Here is a 24,382-nt window from a genome sequence, read left to right as displayed (position 1 = left end):
CAAACTGGGGCCCGTTTACAGCAATATGTGCATGGTGCAAGTATCTTGTAGCCAGGGGGATTTCCCGTCTTCGAGGATTAAAAAATAAAATAAAAACTCATTACTGGTTTTGATAAGAGAATAAACCAAAAGACTGGCGGAGAGGCCTGTGAACGATATTGTTTTATTGGAGAGGGAGGGATCATTAATTTTACGTCCTTGTAAATCATCTATTGTCACTTTCAGGCTTGTTACAGATGAGAAGGGTCAGATTTGTAACAACACCAGTTAAATACGTTCACAGGGCCTCATTGATCTTTAGGATTGTTCCCTAATTTTCTGGGATTTGAGGGATTACCAAACGCAAAAGGTATTCGTATACCCTCAAATGGTAGAGTATGCCTATACCAACATATTGAGAACCAAATTAGTTTGGGGGGAGGGGAACTGTTCTTTAAACACCAATCTTAATCAGTTTTGGCATAAAGATATAAAAATTCAATCTTCAAATTTGGAGTGTTTTGTTAAGTTGTGTACACTTTAAGAAGGGGACTGGTGGTTATCTCGATGTATCTTTCTTCACCCACCAGTTCCAAGTACAGGGCAATAAAAACAGAAATTCAAAAAAAAAATCATAGAAATTCACAAAAAAAAAAAAGTTTTGTACACTTGAAGTTTTAAAAACTCTAATTGCAGTATGTCCCAATTAATGAGTGATACTGAATTATGAATATTTCTACAAAACTTTGTTTTGTTTGGAAATGTGACAGTACAGCTGACAGGGTGCTCACCCTCAAAAATTGACCACCTGGGCCCCAAACAATGACCAAAACATTAATTTTGATCAGGCTTTTGATATACAAGAACTGTCTCGGTCCATATGTTGTTATTTTTAACATTTTTAAACTGCAAATGTTGATATATGAAATGCCATTCTCATTTGAAGAAAGTTCATTGAAGTTACAATTATCAAGAGGATGAAGTTTTAGAACACTCTGCGGTGTAATCGTACTTCGAAGTAGTTTTGCAGGGGGGAGGTGTGCACAGGAATGTAATTTGGTCTACATAAACCTGCTTATTTAAGGGGTTGTTTGGAATGACAGGTGAGTCAGGGGTCAAAAACAAAATTTTTACCTTTTTGACCTCAGCACATGTGTATGTATGATCTGCCATACAAAAATTAAAAAACAATACCTCAAAGTATCATTTTTAATGTTTTTGTCATAATCACGCTTTTCTACAAATTTCATCTGTTTGTACCGGGGCGTGTCTGTTGCCAGGTAGGCCTACATGACAGCATAGACACACGTTACAACCTTGAATAATAATACAGAATTGTGACGTTATATTCTTCTTAACCTATCTTAGAACTGCCTATTATTTCAATTGTTATACTGTTCTGGTTGGTTTATTGCATATACTGTATAGAAATTATGCAATATGACGTCGAGCATGACAGAGTCATCTTCATTCAAATAAAATTCAGGTACCCGTAAGGTACCACGGAGCAATTCGCACGATAATACAATAAAACAGATGAAAGGTATGAATGGTTGTGGAATCGAATTGCAGACCTGTCCCTCTGTCACCTTAGAACTGCATCTCGTAGGCAATGGTAGGTAATAAACCAACCGGAACGGTATAACAATTGAAATAACAGCATGTCTTGGTCTCAATTCAAGATGTGCAATTTGGACACACCTACTCGTTGGCTGATTTATACTTCAACAGTTCCTCAAAGCGATATCAGAAAAGCCACTATCTCATTGTTCATTGGCCCGCAGTATGCGCTCACCCCAGGGCACTCAACTTTAGAATTGATGGGTATATGTGCCTACAAGCGTCGCGAAGTAGGCGCATATCAATACAAAACGTTGGGTTTTTTTATTAAAAAAAGGGTCATTATGTACAATCAAAATGAAAAAGGGGTCATTGGGTATAATATTTTGAAAACTGAAGGTGCCTGGTCATCGGGTATAGTCGGCTTCAAAAGAGGGGCATATATTGACAGGCACATACCGTCACCTCTAAAGTTGATGCCCCCGGGTGCTCGCATTATATTTTGTTCATGGCTCGGCTTTTAAAACTCCCACACATCACAATAAGGCTATTGAAAAGTGTATAGAATAGCTAATGACAGACCGGTCCCTGCGATTAGTCGCGGACCCGAGCGACAATATAGTAAACACATCGAGTTTATAACACAAGTGACACAAGTCGTGAATTATGGAGGTTTCATTGAACTTCTACCAGCAAAATATGGAATAATACTAACACAAGACACCAATCGAGATGATGATACCAGCCATAATGGAAGGCTTTATTTGACCTTCTTCTGCATCCAATTTTGTGGCGATAATTTATAAAGGTAATGTATATTTCAAGAAATTTGGGTTCACAAATTCCGTATCAGCTCGTATCATCAATTCCGTAAATATGGCGTATAGAGGCACAACTTGACAATAAACTGAACTATTTAAACGTAAAGGACGCACTGGATACACATAAATTTGTGTTTCCTTGCTGGCGGAATAGTTGCAAAACTCTTTTTGTCAAAAAAGTTGGACAATTTATGAATTATGATTGGCAAAATAGCGAAAGGAAATAGACTTTTCCAACCATGTAAAACTACACTGGGTTGTTGACATGGTCGACATACATTAAGGCATATGCATGTTCCTAAAGTAGGAGGTAAGTACTATAATTAATTGTTTAAAGTGCTCAACATACCAGCAAAAAGTCATAGGGTCATCAGAGTACAGGGACTTTGTGAAATACTGGGTACAAAAAAAAAGTGCGTGAGCCGATATGCAACATCAAATATAAAAGCCGATTTACATAATTTCCCATGACCTTACAGAAGTGATCGTGCTCAAATATAAAACTATAGAGTTTGGTCCTTGATATGCGCCATCAATTGTGTACTTGTGATCAATATTGCTAGGCAAACAATCACAGCAAACATGCCCAAATCCTCCCATTTCTCCTCCATTTACACACATATAAACCCATCCCTTAAGATGCAAGTGCATGGGATGAGGTTTATCATGGATCAAGGATCCTGACAGGTTTTGGGCCCCCTGGTTTCATATTCCTGTATACTATTCGCTGGCGAAGTGATGTAATAATCGGATTGACTACAATAGCAATAAGGTAAAACAATTTTTGAATATATCGCACTTCACCAGTACATTCACGCGGTACCTCTGCATTGAACCATATCATGTTGATCACTCGCACCTGTAAGATTAGTATCTTTGAAAAGAACGGTATTGTATTCAATCTATGATTGCAGACATAGCAGCACGATATATTCAAATATTGTTTTACCCTATTGCTATGGTAGTTAATCCGATTATTACATCACTTCGATAGCGAAATTCTTTCATGTAAAAACACAAGACCACACAAAAGAAAGAAAACAACAGACAAGTCATAATTTCATTCAAGGGCTAAAATGGTACTTCTATTTTCATTCCAGTAACAAAAGAAAACGATTCAGATTGGGAAGACTCCATTGAGGAAACAATGAAATATCAATAACACAACACAAATTAATTATGCAGAAAAAAATCAAAACTTAAATCAAAAACACTGTATTGTATTCAAGAATAGAAACATTTTATGAATTTATTAAGAAAAAAAATTCTTGCATGATTGAAATATGGAAGTATTGACTGACATTTATTACTACAGAAAATATGCATAAGAATTATTAACAGTCTTGAGAAATATTGTCTTCAATACAGTACAGTGTTTCTATAAATTAATCAAAGTACAGTATTTCTAGAAATTAACAAAAATGAAAGTATGAAAACAGCAGATTGAATAAATCAAAACTTTTTGCCATGTTTTAGAAAAGAAAAAAACACAAAAATTTACACACTGAAATACCTGAACACTCCATTTTGTTTTTTAGTCAGTGAATCTAGCACTCAAAAACATGCAAAGAATTTGTACAACCATTTCACACTTTTTTTAGTGTGTATCACCTTTCACCTCATTCATTGGCCAGTTCAGAGTGACGTAGCAACTGTCAATTTTATCTCAATTCTATAGCAACCCATCTCTTCCACAGATTTTCAATTTACACCAATCTCTTCATCTAGTTATGATAATATCACTTCAATCTCTACCTACATATTTATACAAATTTCATTGAAAAGAATCAGTTGTTTTAAGTACATGATTGAATGTAGTAATTGCTTTTTTATTCACTCTGAACTGGTCAATTTACATCGTAGCGCTTACAAAATTAAAAGCAATAAATCTGAAATGCGTTTCTCCCTTCTTTTGTACTGAACAAGTACTGTGAAAGCACAAATTGAATTCGCCCACAATTATCTCATAGTTCTTAAGATCATGCATCAAAATCAAACAGCTTAAACTTAAGAATACACAACACAGTTGCACATAAATTATAGTAATAATCTCTCTAGCTATTCTACGTATGGATCTGACTCCCTCTGGAAATTCAGATTCCATGATTGCCACTTGTATCAAATAGAAATCAACTGCCATATCCCCATCTTAAAGTCACAGTTCTCTTGTAAATTTTGCATATAAAAGCATAGTTCTTATCTTCCTGTGTATGATGATATCATGAGTATAAAATTTCCAACTCTAGTTGAGGCAGTCCCGCAACAAGGAAGAGCCTCATATGGACTTCAGCGCACAAATAAAATATATCTTCGAAACAGACAATGTGCGGGTCAAATGTTAAGAATGCAAAAAAACAGAGCTGTGACTTTAACATGAAAAAATAAAAGCAGCTACAAGAAATAATGAAGATAATAATTATTAAATAAAGAAATCAATCAACTATACACAAAATTATATTTTGGTTCTAAATTGGCATTTTTTCCGCACTACCTTAATTAAAAGGACCTTAGTGTAGCGATTTTTGGAACACCCTGTAGCACATCTATTATCAATTAGTACATAATAACCACTATTAGTCTCTTCACAGTCCTAACAACTGACACTGCGGCAGTGTCATTACATGATAGTCTCTGCAACAAATCACGACTGTCTGTAAGACTGTCTATAAAGCAATAAAAAATCTAATAAAATTGTGGTTTTATAACATATATTTTCCAAGCACACCTATGTAATTTGCCATTTCTAATAACAGTAATAATAAAAAATAAATGATACAGAATTAAACAGCAGCTGCCAGGCTGTTTAGTAGGGCTGGGCAATATCCTCAATATTTGTAGTACGCTCGCTCGACCCTTCATAGTACCAAATGGAATGCAGTGGCACATATTTTGCACACTTCTTTTTAACAAATCAACCAAATTGTGACCCGTTTGGGATAAATAAATGGGCAATCCAGTTGCATGGTAATAATAATAATACAAAATAATATTACAAATCAACTAATCTGAGCTGTGACCTTTGACCCAGGACTTTGTCTGTGACCTATAACCTCAGATTGTCACCTGAGCTAACTTAATTTGCATACATATTTCTATTTCTTGTTTTTTTACTACAATTTTGTACAAATTCTACATAGTCACAAAGTCAAGAGACAGGTCAAGAAATGATAGTAATAATAATAATACAATGATAATATTTCTATGCTTTTTTTTTTAATTTTTCACAGTATAAGAACAAAATTTATTTATTTATAATCACACACCAACCAACTATTGTATATATTAATAAGCATTTGCATATATCTACAGGTTAAATAAAAGAATACAAATAGTCACTTCAGCAAACAAACAAAAAAATCCCTGTGGTTAATAATAAATGGGACCAAAATTATGTGACATTCTTAAATTATCATCAATTTGGGTCACTGGGTGTATTCTTGGCTAAACCCCATACATTATTCTTTTGTTAACAAGATTTTATCGCTGAGCACTTTTAAAATGGGCAGCCTTTTGTGTTGCCCATGCTTTCTACGATGTATATTGTACAATAACATTGTATTTTGGCCTTTGCTGATGAAAATGATTCTGGTTTTGGTGTTCTTGGGGTAGCCCAATATGACAGACATCATGGGCTTACATGAAGTCCTTAATCCCATCTTTAATACTTTAGCAGCTCCCCTTATATAACAATGTACTTTCTGTTCAAAATTGTGTTCAAAATTACACAGTTTAAACATGGACTGAATATACTCATGCAAAGTACAGAGTCCCTATTATAACCACTTAGGATATCAACCAATCAAATGCCTTCTTATATAGTAATTTTAAGTACATTCAATGCAATGGGGCAATCGGGATGCATAACTCATAATCACAACTCATTTAAACATGGACTGATCAAATGAGACATAATAATTAGAGATCATTTTTAGGGACTAGTCAAACTGCATAGCTTAAGAAATACTGTATCTAACTAATACTTATAATGGAAAAAGAATTAAGAGAAACATATTCCCTCTCCATTTTGACGTCATTTGAATATACAATCGAATCAACTACTTTTCCCTTAATATTTTTTTTCAAACAATTACTGGGTTTATACAGTTTCCTGAATTTTATATACTTTACAATTCTTTTATTATGGGAATCAATACAAGTGCATAGGGTATTTTACTGTACTGTATAGTATTTACTCTATATATTTGAAACAAAAATTTAAATGTTATGATTTTGTAATTGGCACACATGCTAAAAGAAAATTGGAAATTAATTTACATATGTCAAAGGTCAAACAGATTTGCACAGGACAGTTGAATATTTTGATTAATATATGCGAAATCAGACATTAAATGGCTCTCTTGAGTCAATCAATACTAATATATTAATAAAAGCATTTTTGGTGCAAAGAAACAAAGCTAAGTGTGTTTAGAACTTAAGCCTTATTTGCTGCCAAAAAAAGGTCTTGTTGTTAACAAGAGAGAATTTGACTCGATAATCATGGGAAATCAAGTTTAAGAGCAAACAAATCTTATATGAACACATCAATATAAACACATAGTACAATGATACCATTATAAGTTTTTGTCTTTACATGCAATTTAAGGTCAACAATTATCACTTGTATAATCAAAGGATCCTTAATTAACAAGAATGCTTTAATTGACCATTAGAGTAATTAATATTCATATTATGGAAACTGGTGGGCAGACCACACACTGTGTGGGTATTTTATACAAGTTATTTCATGTATTGCTACTTCTCTGGAGAAAATACAATTGTCCGCAAAATTTGGGACGATATATTAGTCAAAACACCTAGGACAATATGGGAACACAAATATACGGATACATTTAGAGGTAAAATGCCCTTGAAAACTCAATTATTTTTTTTCTTCCATGGTAAAGATTTTTTTAAATTGGATTCTATAAGATCTAGAATAAAAATCTACACTATCATTACTAACCTAATAGGAAAAATGTACTCTCATTCACAGCTGCACATATCAAAGAATCTTGTATTACTTGGGTGGGTTCGGTGAACTTTGACACTTGTGGGTGAGTTAGCATTGCATTTGAAAACTGCAAGCCTCATTCTTGTATTTTGTTTTCATATTTTATGAAGAATTAAAATTGGAAGTTATTATATATTTTTTTTAAATATTTTGGATACATTTCTAATAATATTTGCCAATATGGGCCATTAAAAATATTCCAATTACAGGTATATGGGATACAATGTTAAGAACATTATGTTTTATCGCTAAAGGGAGTAAGGAACATACACTAGTTTCCAGAGACGAATGGCCTTTGCTTGCTCTAAACGATGCATGCCCCTGTTAATGAGCAACATGACATATGTGGGTTTTGTAATCTTTTCATGAGCTTTGAAAAAACCGTAAATTAATTTGACAAGCGGATTACTAGTCTGTTGTTATGTCGTTGTTATGATTACTGGACGACTGATTTAGCCAACCGGGTTCCCACTTTGGTGTTTACGCTGTGTACACAAAAAAGGTAAACAAAGAATGTTCTTCTCTGCAAGCAAGTGTAATTAGTTCCATCAAATTGTGCCAAAGTTAAAGCTGCAGTAATCATGCAATAATCTTTTAAAACACAGAAATGATTGTAAGAATTCATTTACATAATATTTGGGTTTGGGTCATGAAGTATATTTGACATAAGAATTATCTTAGGGGGTTTGAGGCTTTGACGTATCATCAATATTAATGGTTTAGTTATCAGGACACTCAACAGGAAACTTATAACCCTGTATAACTCTGGCCATAACCCCAGACTTATTACTGACTATTGCTATTTGAAAATCTACATTGGTTGACGGAGTTCATATCACAATAATCTTAGGACTCGGCCGATCTATATCTACTTATATTTATATTATTATTGGGCCTTATAATCCTTATCATGATATACAAAACGGTCTTGTTTTGCTTACAGTTTCTGAAAGCGAAACTAAAATCATTCATTCAGGAAAAAATGAAAGTTATATCACAAAAATGAGGAGACTTAATAATTATAATAGAAAGGGAAAATACATTTTTTGTCCATAAAATAGGACTCTTCAGCAGAAGATGGATTCTTTTATATAAAGAAGTCTGACTAGTACTATCATTTTTTTAATATGCAAAACCATCCAGGTTCTCTATCAGTTTTCAACACTGCACTATTCACATCAAAACTTTGTTTCAAGTTTTTTTTTCTTTTTACATTTTACAGAGAGGGTATAAAATCTTATTTTGTTTCATCGATACACGGTGGACATGGCGACATATTTGCAACCTTTGTACAAAGTTTACATACCTACAATAGGATTATACTAATGTCTACTGAACTTGGTACTCTGGTGACCAAGTTGTTGATCACCCGATTTATTTCTGGGCCAGATAAATTTTCACCAGGATTTGCAACACTTAATAAGTGTCAACCTCGACTCAGTGGAGTTAGTTACTTACAAAATGTTGCAAGTTTTACAACTTGGGCCCTAATCAGAATCGGTTTCTTTTTTTATTATCATTTTGGTCATCAAATCTTGATACTTTATAAGACACACAAAAATGGGTGTAGTTAGAACACTGCATATTAAACTACTTCAAACAACCATGCACATTATTAAAACACTCCTGTTAAGAACTACAGAATATATTAACTTTTTTTCCTTAATTTAGAAACACTATATGAAGGATATTGTATAGAATAGCTGCATCAGTGGGTTAGAATTATCATATTGCTTAGAAAGTTTGTATACATGTGGAAACATTTATTATTCAGTGGTCGGCCGCGGGCCTAGGATCAGACCGGCAACTTGTCTTATTGTTACTCATACATTTACAAATGGCTAGTATTTTAGTGGGACTCTCGCCACAAGAAAAAAGGAAAAAAAAATATAATGATAATAAATAGTAACAAAAAAAAATCATTATAATAATATCACAGATTTTAAGTTGAAAATGACACATCATTCCAATTAAATTACACATACTGTTATTTATAACATTCTTTAGCATGGAGGATATTATTTATAGTATTGGTTTCTTTCAAATAGCATTGCTTCATTCAGATCACCCCTTTGTAGTGAATGGAATGTTCCCATTTTGAATATAGGACTGTACCACTCTTTCACAAAGGTGTGATTTTATTTAAAGACCTGACATATTTACAGGGGTGATGATATGTGATCAAACTTTAGGAGATGTTTTCACTTTTTAACAGGAAATATGTATATTCACTTAACTTTGTATATTTTTTGATAAAAAGTGCATACATTGTAGTTTTATTACAAGCACTGGAATCCCTGGTTCAATATTAATAGTATTTAGACATATCATTTGTCTTATATTGCCATTTTAAGACTAAATTTGGGAAATTGTAGACTTTCATCTGGAAAAGGTCTGGAATCATGCAAGTTGTATTCAAAATACAAGCTAGCCCAGTGGAAGACTGAAATGTACATCTTCTCTCCTGCTACTGTGGTTTACATTGTCATTATATTGATAAGAAAGCCGACGTATCAGCCATGTTATATCATCAGAGGTGATTTGTACAAAATGGTATAAATAAGTAGAGATATTCTAAGCACATACACCAGTTTTATGATGCAACGTGCATGCGTTTATTTCAAAACCTGATGATGGATTTTATTGAATGATATTAGGGGCTTGTTTTGTTACTGCTTGCTTAGTAAATCTGCGCACTCAAAATTGGTTGGTTTAAGTCTTATTTTTTGTTTTGTTCCATGTGCAAAGACAGAACCTACTTGCACTTTCAATCTACAAAAGTTGGTCTTGTCTACAGCTAACGTAACACATGCAATAACCACAGAACTTGTCAAACTACAGCACTCAAACTTAAGAACGGGCTGTATTTGAATTCTTATGGTGTAGGATTTAGATATCATTTACATTATCAAAGGAGCTTCAATCACTTTGGACTAGGTTCACGAAGGTACCATCTAATCAGCAATCGTTTGTCGTAAGTTTTTTCTTTATAATTCATGGTTAGGACAGGACAGGAATTCACGTTCTGAATTTCTGCGTAAGTTTTCTTCTCGCCGTCATGAAAAAATTGCAACACACACACTTGAAGCCTGACATACTCATACCCAATCTACAATGATATACAAAGTAATATAATAAACTCAACACTATGAAATAGATATAACTGGAAGCACAGAGGTATACACAGTTGACTGATTTGTATAGGTAAGACACTTGATCACAAATGGCTGCCCTATGATGATTACTATTCCCATTGTACTATTTACATCCATGGTTATCGCAAATGGCAGCTATTTGTCGATCTACTGTTAATAATATTAGCTGCCTTACGCATCTTTGCATAATTTACCATACAATACCTAATGGTAATCACATACGGCAGCCATTATAATTATATGATATATTTTTTTAACACCTGTTGTGATTATTCAGGAGCTTGTGGTATGCGTGGAAGCAGAATTGTCTTGGATGACAATTTAAACACATTATGTCTAATCATTGCACTCAAAATTTAGCTCCATATGATGTACCACAAAGATGGCAATTGGGGTACGGCAAAAGCTAATATTTTTGTGTGTATTGTTATGTAGCAAGTGACAAGTACAAGACATAAGAATTGGTAGCACTATTAACCATACAAGCTCTGGTTTCTTATCCCTCCCAATCCTGCTTAAGTATCAAGCCAAGTTATTTTCAACTTCATATAGCTGAGAGTGCTACTAACCTCTAACACACATACACAATACTCCTGATGAAATGAGACTGATACGGAAACATGATAGAGAATCATAGGCAACTATGCAATGGTACAATAGAAAAAGCAATATATCCTGATGGGTACAAATCTCACATCCTTAACTAAGCAATTAACCCCATTAGAACTACCTGCCGATTGGCCAGAAAGAAGTTTCCATTATCAATTGGACCAATCAGCAACATTGTTAGAATAATTTCACCACACAAAAATTTGGGGTGAATTGTTTGCAAAGCTCCATTCTGATTGGTGATTAAAGTGAAAATATCATGTAATTGACCAATCAGAGGCAATGTTAGATCGGCAGGTAGTGCTCAGGGGGTTAAATATTTGACCAATCAAGTGGATCTTTTCTTCAAAGCAACAATACCGTAAAATTCTGTGTACAAGCATGCCTCTAAATGAGCGTTTTTGACGAAAGGCAGACACCTTCCACAAAAGCATTTACAATAGATTGGTCTCACAATAATACATGTTTGTACAGCCACTCTTGTGTCAAAAAACACTAATTTAGAGACACATATTTGTAGATGAATTCTACAGTATATGGTCCAGTTCATTTGTAACTAAACCATCAAAGTCTTTGGTCAAGGGCCCATATCACAAAGACTTACAGCCAATTATATATTTGATCTATCACATATAAAACCTTACTATATCAAACATATGATTGATTTGTAAGTCTTTGAGAAATGGCCCAAAGTATATTGCTTATCACCAATGACTGGAATCTAAATTCAATATAACACAATCATTCTTCAATAAAGTCACAAAATCCAATAAAGAATCTAATTTACTACAGTCCGCAATAGCAATATCCTTTCGTAAGTTGGAAACACGGTGAACGATAAATGTTATTCAGGAACAATCTCACCGATGTTCTGTAGGTTCTCCATCCAGCTTATACAAGGATATAACCCGACATTTGATTGCTTGCATTCTCATATGCCTATCTATAACAAAACAACAAGAATATCAAACAAAAAAAGCTGATTTGCAGCGAAACCATGACTTCACACAATTAAAAAAAGCACCAATCGTAAAAAGTATACATATCCGATTTAATTATACACAGATCTTGTGATTGTAAGAACACACTCGCTCTAGCTGTACACTATGTCCTTGAAATGGAACCATACTTGTTATGTCTTGTGCATCAGTCTCTTCAGAACCAAATAGGCAATACAGACTATAAGCCCCTTCTTCCCTATTCATTACTGACCGAATAAACTATACACTGATGTTGCTGATTTTATACAATTACAATTTGCATATCAAGATATACAACTTGTCCGTTTGGTTCTGATATACTCTTCATATAATCTGCAAATACAAGAATAGCACTACCCAGAAATAATACCGTACAATCCAGAACATCAGCAGCATCGTAAATAAGCTGCACTGATCTTCATTGGCTCTAAGTTTAATGTTTAAGCTGTAGCTTATAAAACTGACATTACAGTAGTATTAATTAGATGTTATTTGGAATTTCTGAGTCTGCAACAAGACATGTTCACATCAATGTGTCATCTTTGCAATGGACTCAACATGATAATGTAGCTTTATAACACAACTATTAATTGGTAAATTGCATACTGATGTTACTCAATGAAGACCTCAAAACCAGTTTTGATGGTTCTCCACTACCAATTTGCATGCCATCTAGGAAGTTGAGGCTATTCTTGTATTTATCTGTCTTTCTATACATTAGTCATCACTGGCACAGTGGTTGATAATATGTTTTTGACAATTCTTATGTAAATCTCACCTTACATACTCAGCACACAAAACCATATGCATGAACCATTATATCCAATCCAACCGACCTTTGACACATGAACTTGCATCACTAAAGATGAGTTCATTGGTATTTAGAATTACTGGTTACATGGCTGTTTCATGCAGTAGTTTATAGTGCTGTTTATATTCAGAAAAATGTTTACTCATTATACAAATTTTTGATAAAATCTGAGATATTTTCAGTTTCCTGATCCTTTGTTGGTGTTTAAACCCAAGGCAGACAGCGGCCAGGCTATTTACTGTAAAACTCGACTGTTTACACACAAAACCATTTTTGTACAAACTAGATTATTTATTCATTATTCATTATAGCAATTCATTATCTTTTCCATTTTTTTTTTTTAAAATGCGATCTGCTGCTCTGAAATACAGCAGCTTATCATGGTATATTGCATAATAATATCATACCCCAAGTTTACAGTTAACTTATATAATATATAAAATTGCATTTTTCTTCAAGCACAAAAAGCGCAACAAAGGGAGACATACGGGAGGGGGTGGGGAGGGGAAGGGGAAGGTGTAGGGAAAGAAATTGAAAGGGACTCATTAACTTTGGTTAGAGAGGTATCGAAAAATTAATTCAACATAAAATTACTTAGGTTTACTACGATAATATTCAATTAAATATAAATTAATAATAAATACAGAATGATAAACTGAAATAGATGGTATCTGTTGGCACATAGAGACTTACGATACTACAAATCTTTGGTATAAAATAAAATCACTATGGGTATAAAATCACAGTTCTTGTTTCACAAGTCGCTTTACATTGTACATGCACACATTCAATATGGCCGCCAAAATATGGTGCCAAATTAAGTAGTGTACATAAATATTGACATGTGGGAACGATACACTGTTTGTGAGTTCCTTTTGTAATTTGTTAAATATGCCAGCAGTATTGAATGGTGTCGAGTTAAAAGCTTTGCTGACGTAACCTACAACAAAGATGGATTGAATGAATCGCTATTTGGCACTTTGCCAAACTCATATATGTATTCCCCATATCACAAACAGTAGTCACATGTGAAACAATTACTGCGTAAGTAAATACCGCATCACTATCATATAATCTCTTTTCAAAAATCAAATGGACAAATGTACGAGTGACATTAACCAGGTTGCATGGATCTAATTTTGCATAGTACATGAATAAATTGTATGTATGCCGCCTGTCCATTCAATTCCTGAACCGAGTAACTACACAAGAAAATAAATAGTTACATAACATTAAACTAATATGAGGAAGTTGCTGCTTTTCAACTTTTCTCTTAATTCTCCCATCTCACTTATTTGCTAGTATCTATTTGCAGTACAAAAACTCTTGTCAACACTCTCTCTCCTCTGTTTCTTACTCAACTTGTTTACTTACAAGCAGGTACAAAAAAATCACCAGCGACAAGTATAAATGCAATGGCTGCAATTCAAAAATTGGAAACTAACTTTTATGTCCTGTATTAAAATAGTGCGCGGTCAGTAATGCCAAGCCTGCATCACAGTAAGCCCAAATTAATAAACGTTTTCTACATGTTTATTATCTAGTATAGAGCTACTGTGATTTGTTATTAATTTGGGTGGTTTTTTGCACCTGTTTGGGCTAATCCTTTTTGGCAACCTTGTTTCAATTCCTAGGTTGGATTATTGCCTAGTATAGTGCTGCTGTGATTTGATATTGATTTGGGTGGTTTTCTGCACCTATTTGGGCCAATCACTGGCAACACTTTTCAATTTATAGGTTGGCTCTTAATGTTCAGAAATCAAATTCAAATTTCTAAAAAAAAAGTAAAACCTGTAAACAGAGTCAAGTATTCTTGGCAATCACATCCCTTTTTGATACGTCAAGAGCTTCATGAAAGTTGGAAAATAAAATCCCTTTTGACTAACAACCACTTTAGTTTGAGACTCAAGTTAGTTGCCTATTGTAACCCGCAGCCAATGCTTTTATATGAGTGTAGTTCAGGTAGAGAGGCACCAGTCCATATCCTTATAACAAAATCCAGTTGCAGAAGAAATAATCCTGTAATCAACCCCAAAAATGGCTATAACAGGTTGTTTAGTATAACATGATTTGCCATCTATAGGAGTGAGTGAAAAATGCATAGGTGTCTAATGAGAAGCCGCTTATTTACTATGCATACTTGAGAAATTATTGGTTTTCATATCATAGCCAGTGCTGTTACCCCATGAGAACTACCTGCCGATTGGCCAAAAAGAAGTTTTCATTATCAATTGGACCAATCAGCAACATTGATAGAATAATTTCACCACACAAAAAAATTGGGGTGAATTATTTACAAAGCTCCATTCTGATTGGTGATTAAAATGAAGATATCATGTAAGTGACCAATCAGAGGCAATGTTAGATAGGCAGGTAGTGCTCAGGGGGTAAAGGTATGCATAGCATTAGTACCAGAATATCCGTGTCCATTTCCTTTATACCAAGATTCATGGCAGTTTTCTTACAGAATATCACAACTTGAACGGCCAAAAGTATATTCCACCCAATGTGATTTATGATTTTTAAGACTGTTGATCAGCGGTTGTGATACTTTCGGCTATGTGCATCCATCTGCGCCATTCCGATAACAGCCTGCATACACCCATCTTGCACGCAGTGGAAATGCGAATACTTGAGGGCATATTTACAGGTTTCCATGTTGCACGGATCGCCTGAACCAAACTGCTTGAATCCGGCTGCAGCGATGGCGTCCATTTTGCTGTGCTGCTTGCGATGAACAGGTACTTTACCGCTGTCCAAGCATATGAACGGGCAACGCATGCAATGGAAGTGGGTGTTTTTACGGCTGAACTCGCAATCGGTGCGGTCGCACGGTTGCGCTGCTTTGAATCGTTTGAAGTCGTCTTGTATGATGCTGTCTACACGATCATGATGCTGTGCGTGTTTGTACATCATGGTTTTACCCGCAAATTTGTAGCCGCATCCGGCATGAAGACAATGATAGTGGGTGGTGTTCATAGCATACTGGCAGTTGGCGCTCCCACAGTGCTCGCTGCGCTCATAGCGCTCAAAACGCTCCTGCATGGCAGAGTCAAGTGGTCCGCGCTTATAGCGCTTGTAACCTGACGGTGCGCCGGGATCCTCAACCACCAGAGTTAGCGGACGCTTTCTCATAGGCCCCACTGCTTGCTGCTGTAAGCTGCGACTAAGTGCTATCTGTTGTGCTTGTATCTGCTGAGCATGATGCTGCCAAGAAGCAGCAGCTGATTCTTCATCGTCAAGCGGTGCCAGAGGTATCAAAAATGGAGGGAGTGGTTTAGAGTTGTTATTATTGAGTGTATGTGCTATTGAGCTAGTTGAAACTATTGGTGACGTTGCCGTGGAGAAGAGATGCATCCCGGAGCTAACTGCTACTGCGGCTTGCTCCGACGACAGCACAAATGTTGGCTGAGAGGAGACCATGAGAGTGGGCTGAGTGGTAACTACCATGGCCTGTGACGGGTTGATGTTGACGTGTTGTGATGGTTGCTGCAGAATTGGCATGACCATCTGTTGAGGGCCTAGTGTCGGACCGCCGGGTTTGTTGAAATGTTTGCCGTAGATGCGGCGCATGTGTTTGCGGCCGTGAGACTCCATCTGCTGCATCTGTGGGAGAAAAGATGTAATCAATCAAACTGGGTTAATTAATGATGATGATAAAATGTGATAAGAGTCTAATATCGACGATATTTTTTCATTATTAGTAATGTCCAAACCCCTTTAAAATAGGACTTATACAATACCACAAACCCAGTGTAAAGTTGCCAGTGCTTATTAAGAGATACTGACCATAAAAAGCTAACATAAACCAATAGAAAACAAAAGAATTTCAAGAGCAAAATTTGTATTTTTGAGCACCTACTTCCCAAGCAATTATGACAAGTGGTATATCATTTTAAAGCTTGTTTTATGGCGATTACCACTCTTTAAGAAACTCAGAATTGCGGTTTTACACTGGGTTTGTCATGGATGGTCACATGTGCCGAAATAGCCTGATTTAAAAAAAACCATAAAAAAAACCAGAAGGATTAAAGCCCCTAAGTAACCCCCAGGGCACACCACCAATTACAGTTGGGGAAAAGAGAAACAAGTGAGTGAAGAGATGAGCTTGATATGTCGGTTGTAGAGGGCGCTGCTAGCTTACCTGCAAGAAGGAGAAATTGCATCCTGGATGCAGACAATGAAAGTGTTTGTTGAGCAGGTTATACTTGCAACCAGGTCGCCTGCAATCCACCTTGCGACTGTCCTGTCTAAAACTCCTGAAAATCACACTCTCGTTCAGCTTGTGGTCCGTCATCATGTCCATTGTCTCTGTCGCGAACTGACACTCCGTTCTCGTACAGTGGTAGTGGTCTTTGGAACGAAGCGGGCACTCTGTGGCCTTGCAGTCATCTGGGGAGAATTTGGCGTATCCAGTTGAGGTATCGGTTGTAGAGTGCGCTGCTAGATTGAGTGGGACCTGTGGCGGTGAGGTAATCGGTGAGGTTATGACTGGTACTGATGCTGGGGAGTCTTGCACAGCCTGGTGGTCACGGATGCTGTCTAGTTCTGGGTTCTTCTGGTGTTTCTCGTGGTGAGGCTTCATCAGGGAGCTGCCAACATGGACAACTTCTCCACAGAACACACCTGGTTTGAGGCTCTGTTGACAAAAAAATTAAAAAATTTCATAATTAACAATTAGTTTACTGTATATTTCATTGTAAATTCATCAAACACATGACACAGTTATGTTTCTCCCAAGTTTCTGATCATTTTATAAGACTCAAGGGCAGGACAGGTGGAAGGGTGAGCCTTTGACAGCTTCAGGGACTGCCTTTTGAGAGGAGTGAGAGCAATTGCTCCTCTTGATGACTCTTAAAATTCTTTACACTAATGGCCACAGGTGCAAACAGTTCTTGTTTTTCTTGAAGAGAAAAGAAGAGCAGCCCTTAACCTCATTGTCAAAGGACAGTCCCTGCAGCTTGCCCAGGGATAGTTCTCCTAGTGTATAAAGGCCCAACATCTTGTTTAGTTTGTTGCTCTGAAGAATAACACAACAATTTTTCTAGGAAAATATGGCTGCTTTACACATTTTTTATGTGGCATCTAAATAGATGCCATGGGACAGATACACAAACACAACAAGGGAAAATTCTTCTTATAGACTTACCCATATACAATGATAGTGAGCCAGTGGACTGAAAGCACAGCCTTTAAAGATCTCTTCACAACTCTCTCCATGAGGGAAGTAACGGAATCCTTGCTCGGAAGCTTCATTGGACAACATGTGAAACCTGCAATTAGTCAAGGAAAGTTAAAATGTTTAGTCTCATTATTGCATGTCTTCTATGTAGAATAAATGAACAAATAACAGTTCAGATGTAAAGTGTGATAACACCGGTTCACACAAATTGAGAGGAAAGTCAGAAAACAATTGAAAAGAAGAGAATTCTTCATTGAAGTATTGACTTATGAACATCATGGGAGGAAGCAAACCTGTGAAGTTATATATCACTTTACAATATTGATAAAAACAAAACAGGGCAGCACACAGCGTAATGCATTTGCACCATACTTTAAAGGTCTGTCTGCTCTTAGAAAAGTGTTGGTTTTTGTTGCCTCATCAATTACAATATTGATAAAACCACACAGGGCAGCACATGACATATTGTGTTTGCACCTGTCTCTTCAAATATTGCATTGTATGAATACAAATTTGCATACCTCATTCACTTCTATATTAATACCTCAGGGTCATGCGCGTCATGCAGGAATTTCTAAAGGGGGTGTGATGATAAAAACTAAAAAATAAATAACTGACCGCGTGAAGCGTCATCCCGTCAGCTTATGCTGACGATAGGGGGTGTCTGAGGGGATGTGCCCCCCTCAGAATTTTGAAACTTTTGCAAAATGAAGACCTAATTGAAGCGATTTGGTGGACAATTTTGGCACTATTAGTATTAGTGTGTTAAATTTTAATTTGAAAAAGCCGACAATTTGTTTGTTTGTTTGTTTGTTCAAACGGTCGCTCTGTATGGAGACACGCTTGGGTCCTGATGGGACCAGGCTCAAACAAAAATGCTCAAGCCAGGCTAAAAAGCCTTTCGTGAACAAGTTTTCCCTACAGTTGTAGGTCTATTTAGTGTTAAACACAAATTGGTAAATGTCGAAAGCAGAAGCCAAAATGGCTACTTGTTTATCCACTACACAGGGGGTGTCTGAGGGGGATGTGCCCCCCTGAGAATTAAGAAACTTTTGCAAAATGAAGACCTCATTGAAGCGATTTGGTGGACCATTTTGGCACTATTAGCATGATTAGTAGTGTATAAAAATTTAGTAAAAATTTAGTTTGAAAAAGCCGAAAATTTGTGAAATGACGGTTCATGAAGCCTTTCGTGAACAAGTCTTACTTAAAGTTGTAGGCCTATATATAAATTGAGCCAAAATGGCTACTTGTTTATCCACTACACAGAATGCCCCCCCCCCCTTCAGAATTAAGAAACTTTGCAAAATGAAGACCTAATTGATGCGATTTGGCGGACCATTTTGGCACCGATGTGTGTAAAATTTTAGTTTGAAAAAGCCGAAAATTGGTGAAATAACGGTCCATGAAGCCTTTCGTGAACAAGAGTTTTCCCTCCTGCAGAAGTTGGAAAATTTTGCAAAATGAAGGTCCGATTAAAGCCATTTGGTGCATAATTTTTACACTATTTAAATCATTGCTTCAAACAGAAAAAAGGGCCCGAACTCAATTTGCACAATTACAACCTTTATATACGTACGTTGCCGGGGTAGGGGTGTGACGATATAGAGAGGTGTTGGTGTTAACATGTAGGCCCTATATCCATGTTAATTAACAATTAAATGGGGGTGTGGGTGTGTGTGGGAGGGTGTTAACATTAATCGACATATTTACGTCGTTGCCGGTCAGTCAATACCGGGTATAGGGGAGAGAAAAATTTGAGTGGGGGTAGTTAAGATATCTATAGGCCTATGATAATTTGATATTATGACGGTCCCCTATGCCATGCTCAGCTCCCTCCTCTCCTCTTCCCCCCCCCCCCCCCCTCTCTCTCTCTTTCTTTCTCTCCTCTCTCTTTCTTTGCCTTTTCTCCCTCCATTTTTTATTTTTTGGACAAACCCAAGGGGGGTGTTTCACACACGTAACACCCCCCCTGCGTACGCCAATGCTCAGGGTACACTATAACATTGTTGACTTTTGCGTGGAGACAAATTTCTAACATGTTACAAAATTCCTGAATTACAGAACATGGATGAGATAGCACTGTTGATTATATACTAATACTGCCCTCTACAGCTCACTTTCATGAGTTGTGAAACAGAATGTTGGTTTATCATCATGATGTAGCAGACACAATTAAGAGTTCATTCTGTTTCTCAAAAAATAAAATATTTATCTCAAATTTGTGAGTGGGATGTGGGCGTACTGTGTAGATGAAGTCACGGGCTATGACCTGTTTGTCATTGAATATTTCCTTCCTACAAGAAATCACCATGAATTGTCTTGATATTGAAAGATTTTGGAGCACTTCTAGCAATTGTTTTCCTTGCACATAGTTTTGCTCACTATGGCTCAAATAGCAGCCAACAAACAGGAGTTGTAAACTTTGTTTCTTCAAATAAAGAACTCCTTAAAATGATCAACTCTCCAACCAAAAACTCACCTTGCATGTCTGTTGACACCATCCTTGAATTTGAAGATCTCAGAGCATCCTTCCACAATACAGTGATAATGATCCTTGTACAGCATCTCACATCTGGGGCTACATGGGTCATTCGCTGTAAATCTGAAAGGAGAGAAGACAAGTAATTTGAGTGATTTTGCTGGCACCTTGCATTTTGCTCTTCCTATCACCCATGGTCACTGGTTTTTTCAGTTTGTGGGTTGTCCATGTAGTCTTAATTATCTTGTCATGTTTGTTTCTTTTGTTTTCATGCAACTATACCATTCAGCAAATTACTTCAGCAGTGTTCGGCTGCTCTGTCTGATTAGCTCACGCATTGCTACAGAGCTTGACCAGCGAATGAGGTGCTGATGTGATGATGATGTGATTCAATTAGCCAAACAGAACCACACTTTCGTATACGCCATAAACTGCGCCAAATTGGCCGACCGCTGAAGTTCTATGCTGAAAACTATATAGTCAGTATTAATCCACTCACCTTTTCAAGAATTTCTGCCAGACTTCTTCCGGTTTCCCTTCCACACCCATTCTACTGATCACGCTGCTGGCCAGACTCGGCATTGACGTGATGGGGCTGCTAACAATGCTACTAGGAGATGAACTATGACCCCTCTCACGTGGTACGATACTCGCCATAGGTCCGCGTAGGTTGATCTTTATAGGCTGAACGGGAGGTGACAGCTCGTCAGGAACAGGTAGATTAAGGGAGTTGTTTAGGTTTTCGCTGCCCTCTTCTGGAAGTATAAGAAAATATAGAAGCAACTTTTACAATGAGTTCAGATTTATAAATTCGAATAGGGTATTAGGCTCAGCCACATTTTCACTTGAGCTGCAGATGAAACAAATTTCTTCTTTTGCCAAATAATACATACGGTGCTCAATCTTCACTAGATAGTTCTGGATACATTTACAACTGTACCCCCGCCCCAAAAAAAAAAAAAAAGAAGGGTCTATCATGCATTAATGATGTGCATAGAGATATCAAAAAAAATGTTATAGAAACCATTTTTATCACTCACCCTTTTCAGAAGTACTCTTCCCTGCAATCTTAGCAAATCCTGCTGGTAGACTGTCTGTTGGACTTGTCAATGGTGGGCTACTGCTTCCACTGGTTGATATAGATGGAGCTTTAGATATCACCGGTACCATTGATGGTGGGGAATCATCTGGGCTAGCGGCAGACACATTTGGGATGTTCAGCACCGTCGGCGGAACAAACAACGCAGATGCGGCTGCTGCAGCAGCCCTGTGATGAACCGCTGTGCTATTGTCACCTTGGAGGAGCATCTGTCTACCGTGATGGAGTTGACTTGCAAGCTCCGCAGCGGTGTGCTCGGACAGATCCATTCCCAACATGTTAGGTTTGGGTTTGATGATTCGAAAGCCAAATCCGCCGCCTTTGTGGTGCTTGCGTGCGGTTTCGTACTCCATGATGCGTTGTCGTCGATCGTGTTTACGTCTGTGCGACTGCATCTGGTTGGCTGCTGTGAAGACAAAGTCGCATCCACCTCGGATGCAGTGGAAGTGGTTGGTGTTCTTGGAAAACTTGCAGTCTGGAAATTTACAGTGCTGTATAGATTTCAATAAAAAGAAAAAAAAAGGGGGGCATCAAGAAACATGCTGATAAAATACCACACATAGACTCAGGTATATAACAACACAAATCTTAAAGACTTCAAAATCCAATTTGTCTCAGCAGAAAAGTACAAGTTTAAAATATGACAAAAATGTGCACAATCCATTCTCACATCAATGTTCACTTTTTGAAAAGGATTAAAAATGATAAAAATTGTAGTCATATAATTTTATTTTTGTTCATTTTAGACATTTCAGAATAACATTATCATCTGTCAAAGGAGTAGTGAAACCTATCTGAGCAAATTATAACTTACACTTTTTTCTTCTACAACAACATTCATCAATAATTCAGAAAAGATAGTTAAGTTTTTTGGCTACAGGATGATAGTCTGAAAGTTCATCAGTTCAAAAACCCAATAACTTAGTTAAAACATGAATTCTTACCCTAACCATAAAAGTCACCCTAAACCTTAACTAAAACCTAAGCCCTGACTCTAATCCTAACTCTGATCCTAACCCTATCCCTAACACAAACTATTTCACCCTAACCCTAATGCTAACCTACAATGCCCTAAACCCTAACCTTAACCCTTTTCTTACTAATGACCCCGGACTAATGGGCTGTACCAGTTTTTTACCTCATGCTTGGAAAACTTCTTGAAACCATCTTTGCGGTAGACATCATCCTTCACATGGTACGCCTTGTGCTTCTCAATATCACACTTATTCTTGAAGACAAACTCGCAGCCTGGTCGTCGGCAGTGGAAATGTGTCGTCTTCTGGCCCAGGAAGGAGCAGCTTGGCGTGCCGCAATCCTCGGTGGCTCTGAACCTCTGGAAGCCGTCACTCAGCAAGGAGGCGTTCTTCTTGTGGAAGTTTTCATGAGTTAGAACGTCAGATGTACTTGTGTACACTTTATTGCACCCGACCTGCCAGGAGTGAAAGACATGAGCATTGGGAGGATTTGTGTTGAGCTGCTTTCCGGTGTTGCCCTTATGTACAGGTTGAATCATTTTTGAAGAGGTAGCGAGTTTGAATGACTCTTGGATGAGATTTTTTCTTTCTTTGAATGCTGGGTTTCCTTATGGTCATTTATCTCATATTTGTGCCTCTGATATGGGCTATTCTACTTGAAATCCATACTCCCCCTATGAAAGACAAGAATTGAACCTTTCACACAAGGAGTGTGTATTTCAAATGGGGTTACCTGAATAGGAAGCTCCATTTGAAATCTACACCCCAATGTGGGAGATTAAGATCATGTCTTCCACAGGGGGTGTATGGATTTCACCTGGAATAGCCCAATGTCCCCCCTTTCTGGTCAATTTTGGTATAAAAATGGGTAATGTTTTTCAACATTTTTAAAACAAATACCCCATTTTCACTTTAATAGAGCCAAATAATAATTTGTTTGTTGAATTTCAGGCAATTGTGTTTACAAATTTAGCCAAAAATCAGGGGTCTCAGGAATAAAAATAGGTCAAATTTTCTTGGAAAAAAGGTATATGGTTCCACTGTCAGATTCGCTACAGCACATCCCGATTTACCCAAACCAAAATTGAGTCCCAGAAAGGAAGCCTGCAACTACAAGTTGAATGACAATTCATTAAACAGGACCAGTTTACTTTGTTTCAAATTCTCAAATGGGAACCACATAGAAGTATAGCTCAGATCTTCAAATTTAGTCCTGCTAGATGTCTATATATCTTTTGATGTAGGTGATGTCAGAAGCATCAGGACAGAGTTGTTTATGTCCTCCAGGATGAAGTGATGGTATTAGATTATGGAGGATTGCATTTCTCTGTTGAACATGTGCATTGAGATGAGCTGCTACTAGTGGGACCCACAAACATAATTATGAGACTAATTCAAACCATAAGTTTCTACAATATGCACTATTCATAGGGCACATCATCATGTTTATTTAGTTCCTGTGAAAATGGCACTCGCTAGAGTTTCGAAAGCTCAGCTCTCTGAGAAGGACTTCTCAAGGGAAAGATTTACTCACAATTCATTTTTGTTGTTGAGAAGAAATCATGCAATCACCTCCTTATTAAAACAGCATTACTTTCAGAACAATGGACACCATTGAAGAAATCTCTTTAATAACCGAAATTACTTTAGGATTTCCAGATTTAAAGGAACATTTTGAGAAATGCATGAATTATACTTTGCCAGTTTGTTAATTCATGT

The 24,382-nt window shown here is 36.7% G+C and overlaps 1 protein-coding gene across 1 annotated transcript in view; it reads right to left on the bottom strand.

Annotated features, from left to right (window-relative positions):
• Positions 1 to 13,706: 13,706 nt before the first annotated feature.
• LOC140168070 (zinc finger protein castor homolog 1-like) overlaps positions 13,707 to 24,382 on the bottom strand; it is a 64,765-nt gene continuing 54,089 nt past the window's right edge. The window contains 7 exon segments of the mRNA XM_072191373.1: positions 13,707 to 16,532; positions 17,071 to 17,565; positions 18,076 to 18,199; positions 20,591 to 20,713; positions 21,090 to 21,345; positions 21,631 to 22,180; positions 22,828 to 23,118. Of these exon segments, the coding sequence (XP_072047474.1) occupies positions 15,462 to 16,532; positions 17,071 to 17,565; positions 18,076 to 18,199; positions 20,591 to 20,713; positions 21,090 to 21,345; positions 21,631 to 22,180; positions 22,828 to 23,118 (2,910 nt within the window). The 3' untranslated portion in view covers positions 13,707 to 15,461.

Source organism: Amphiura filiformis, chromosome 13 (assembly GCF_039555335.1).
Source record: "Amphiura filiformis chromosome 13, Afil_fr2py, whole genome shotgun sequence".
NCBI classification, from domain to species: Eukaryota; Metazoa; Echinodermata; class Ophiuroidea; order Amphilepidida; family Amphiuridae; genus Amphiura; species Amphiura filiformis.
Note: the sequence above shows the minus strand (reverse complement) of the source record. Positions and strands in the feature narration are given on the sequence as shown.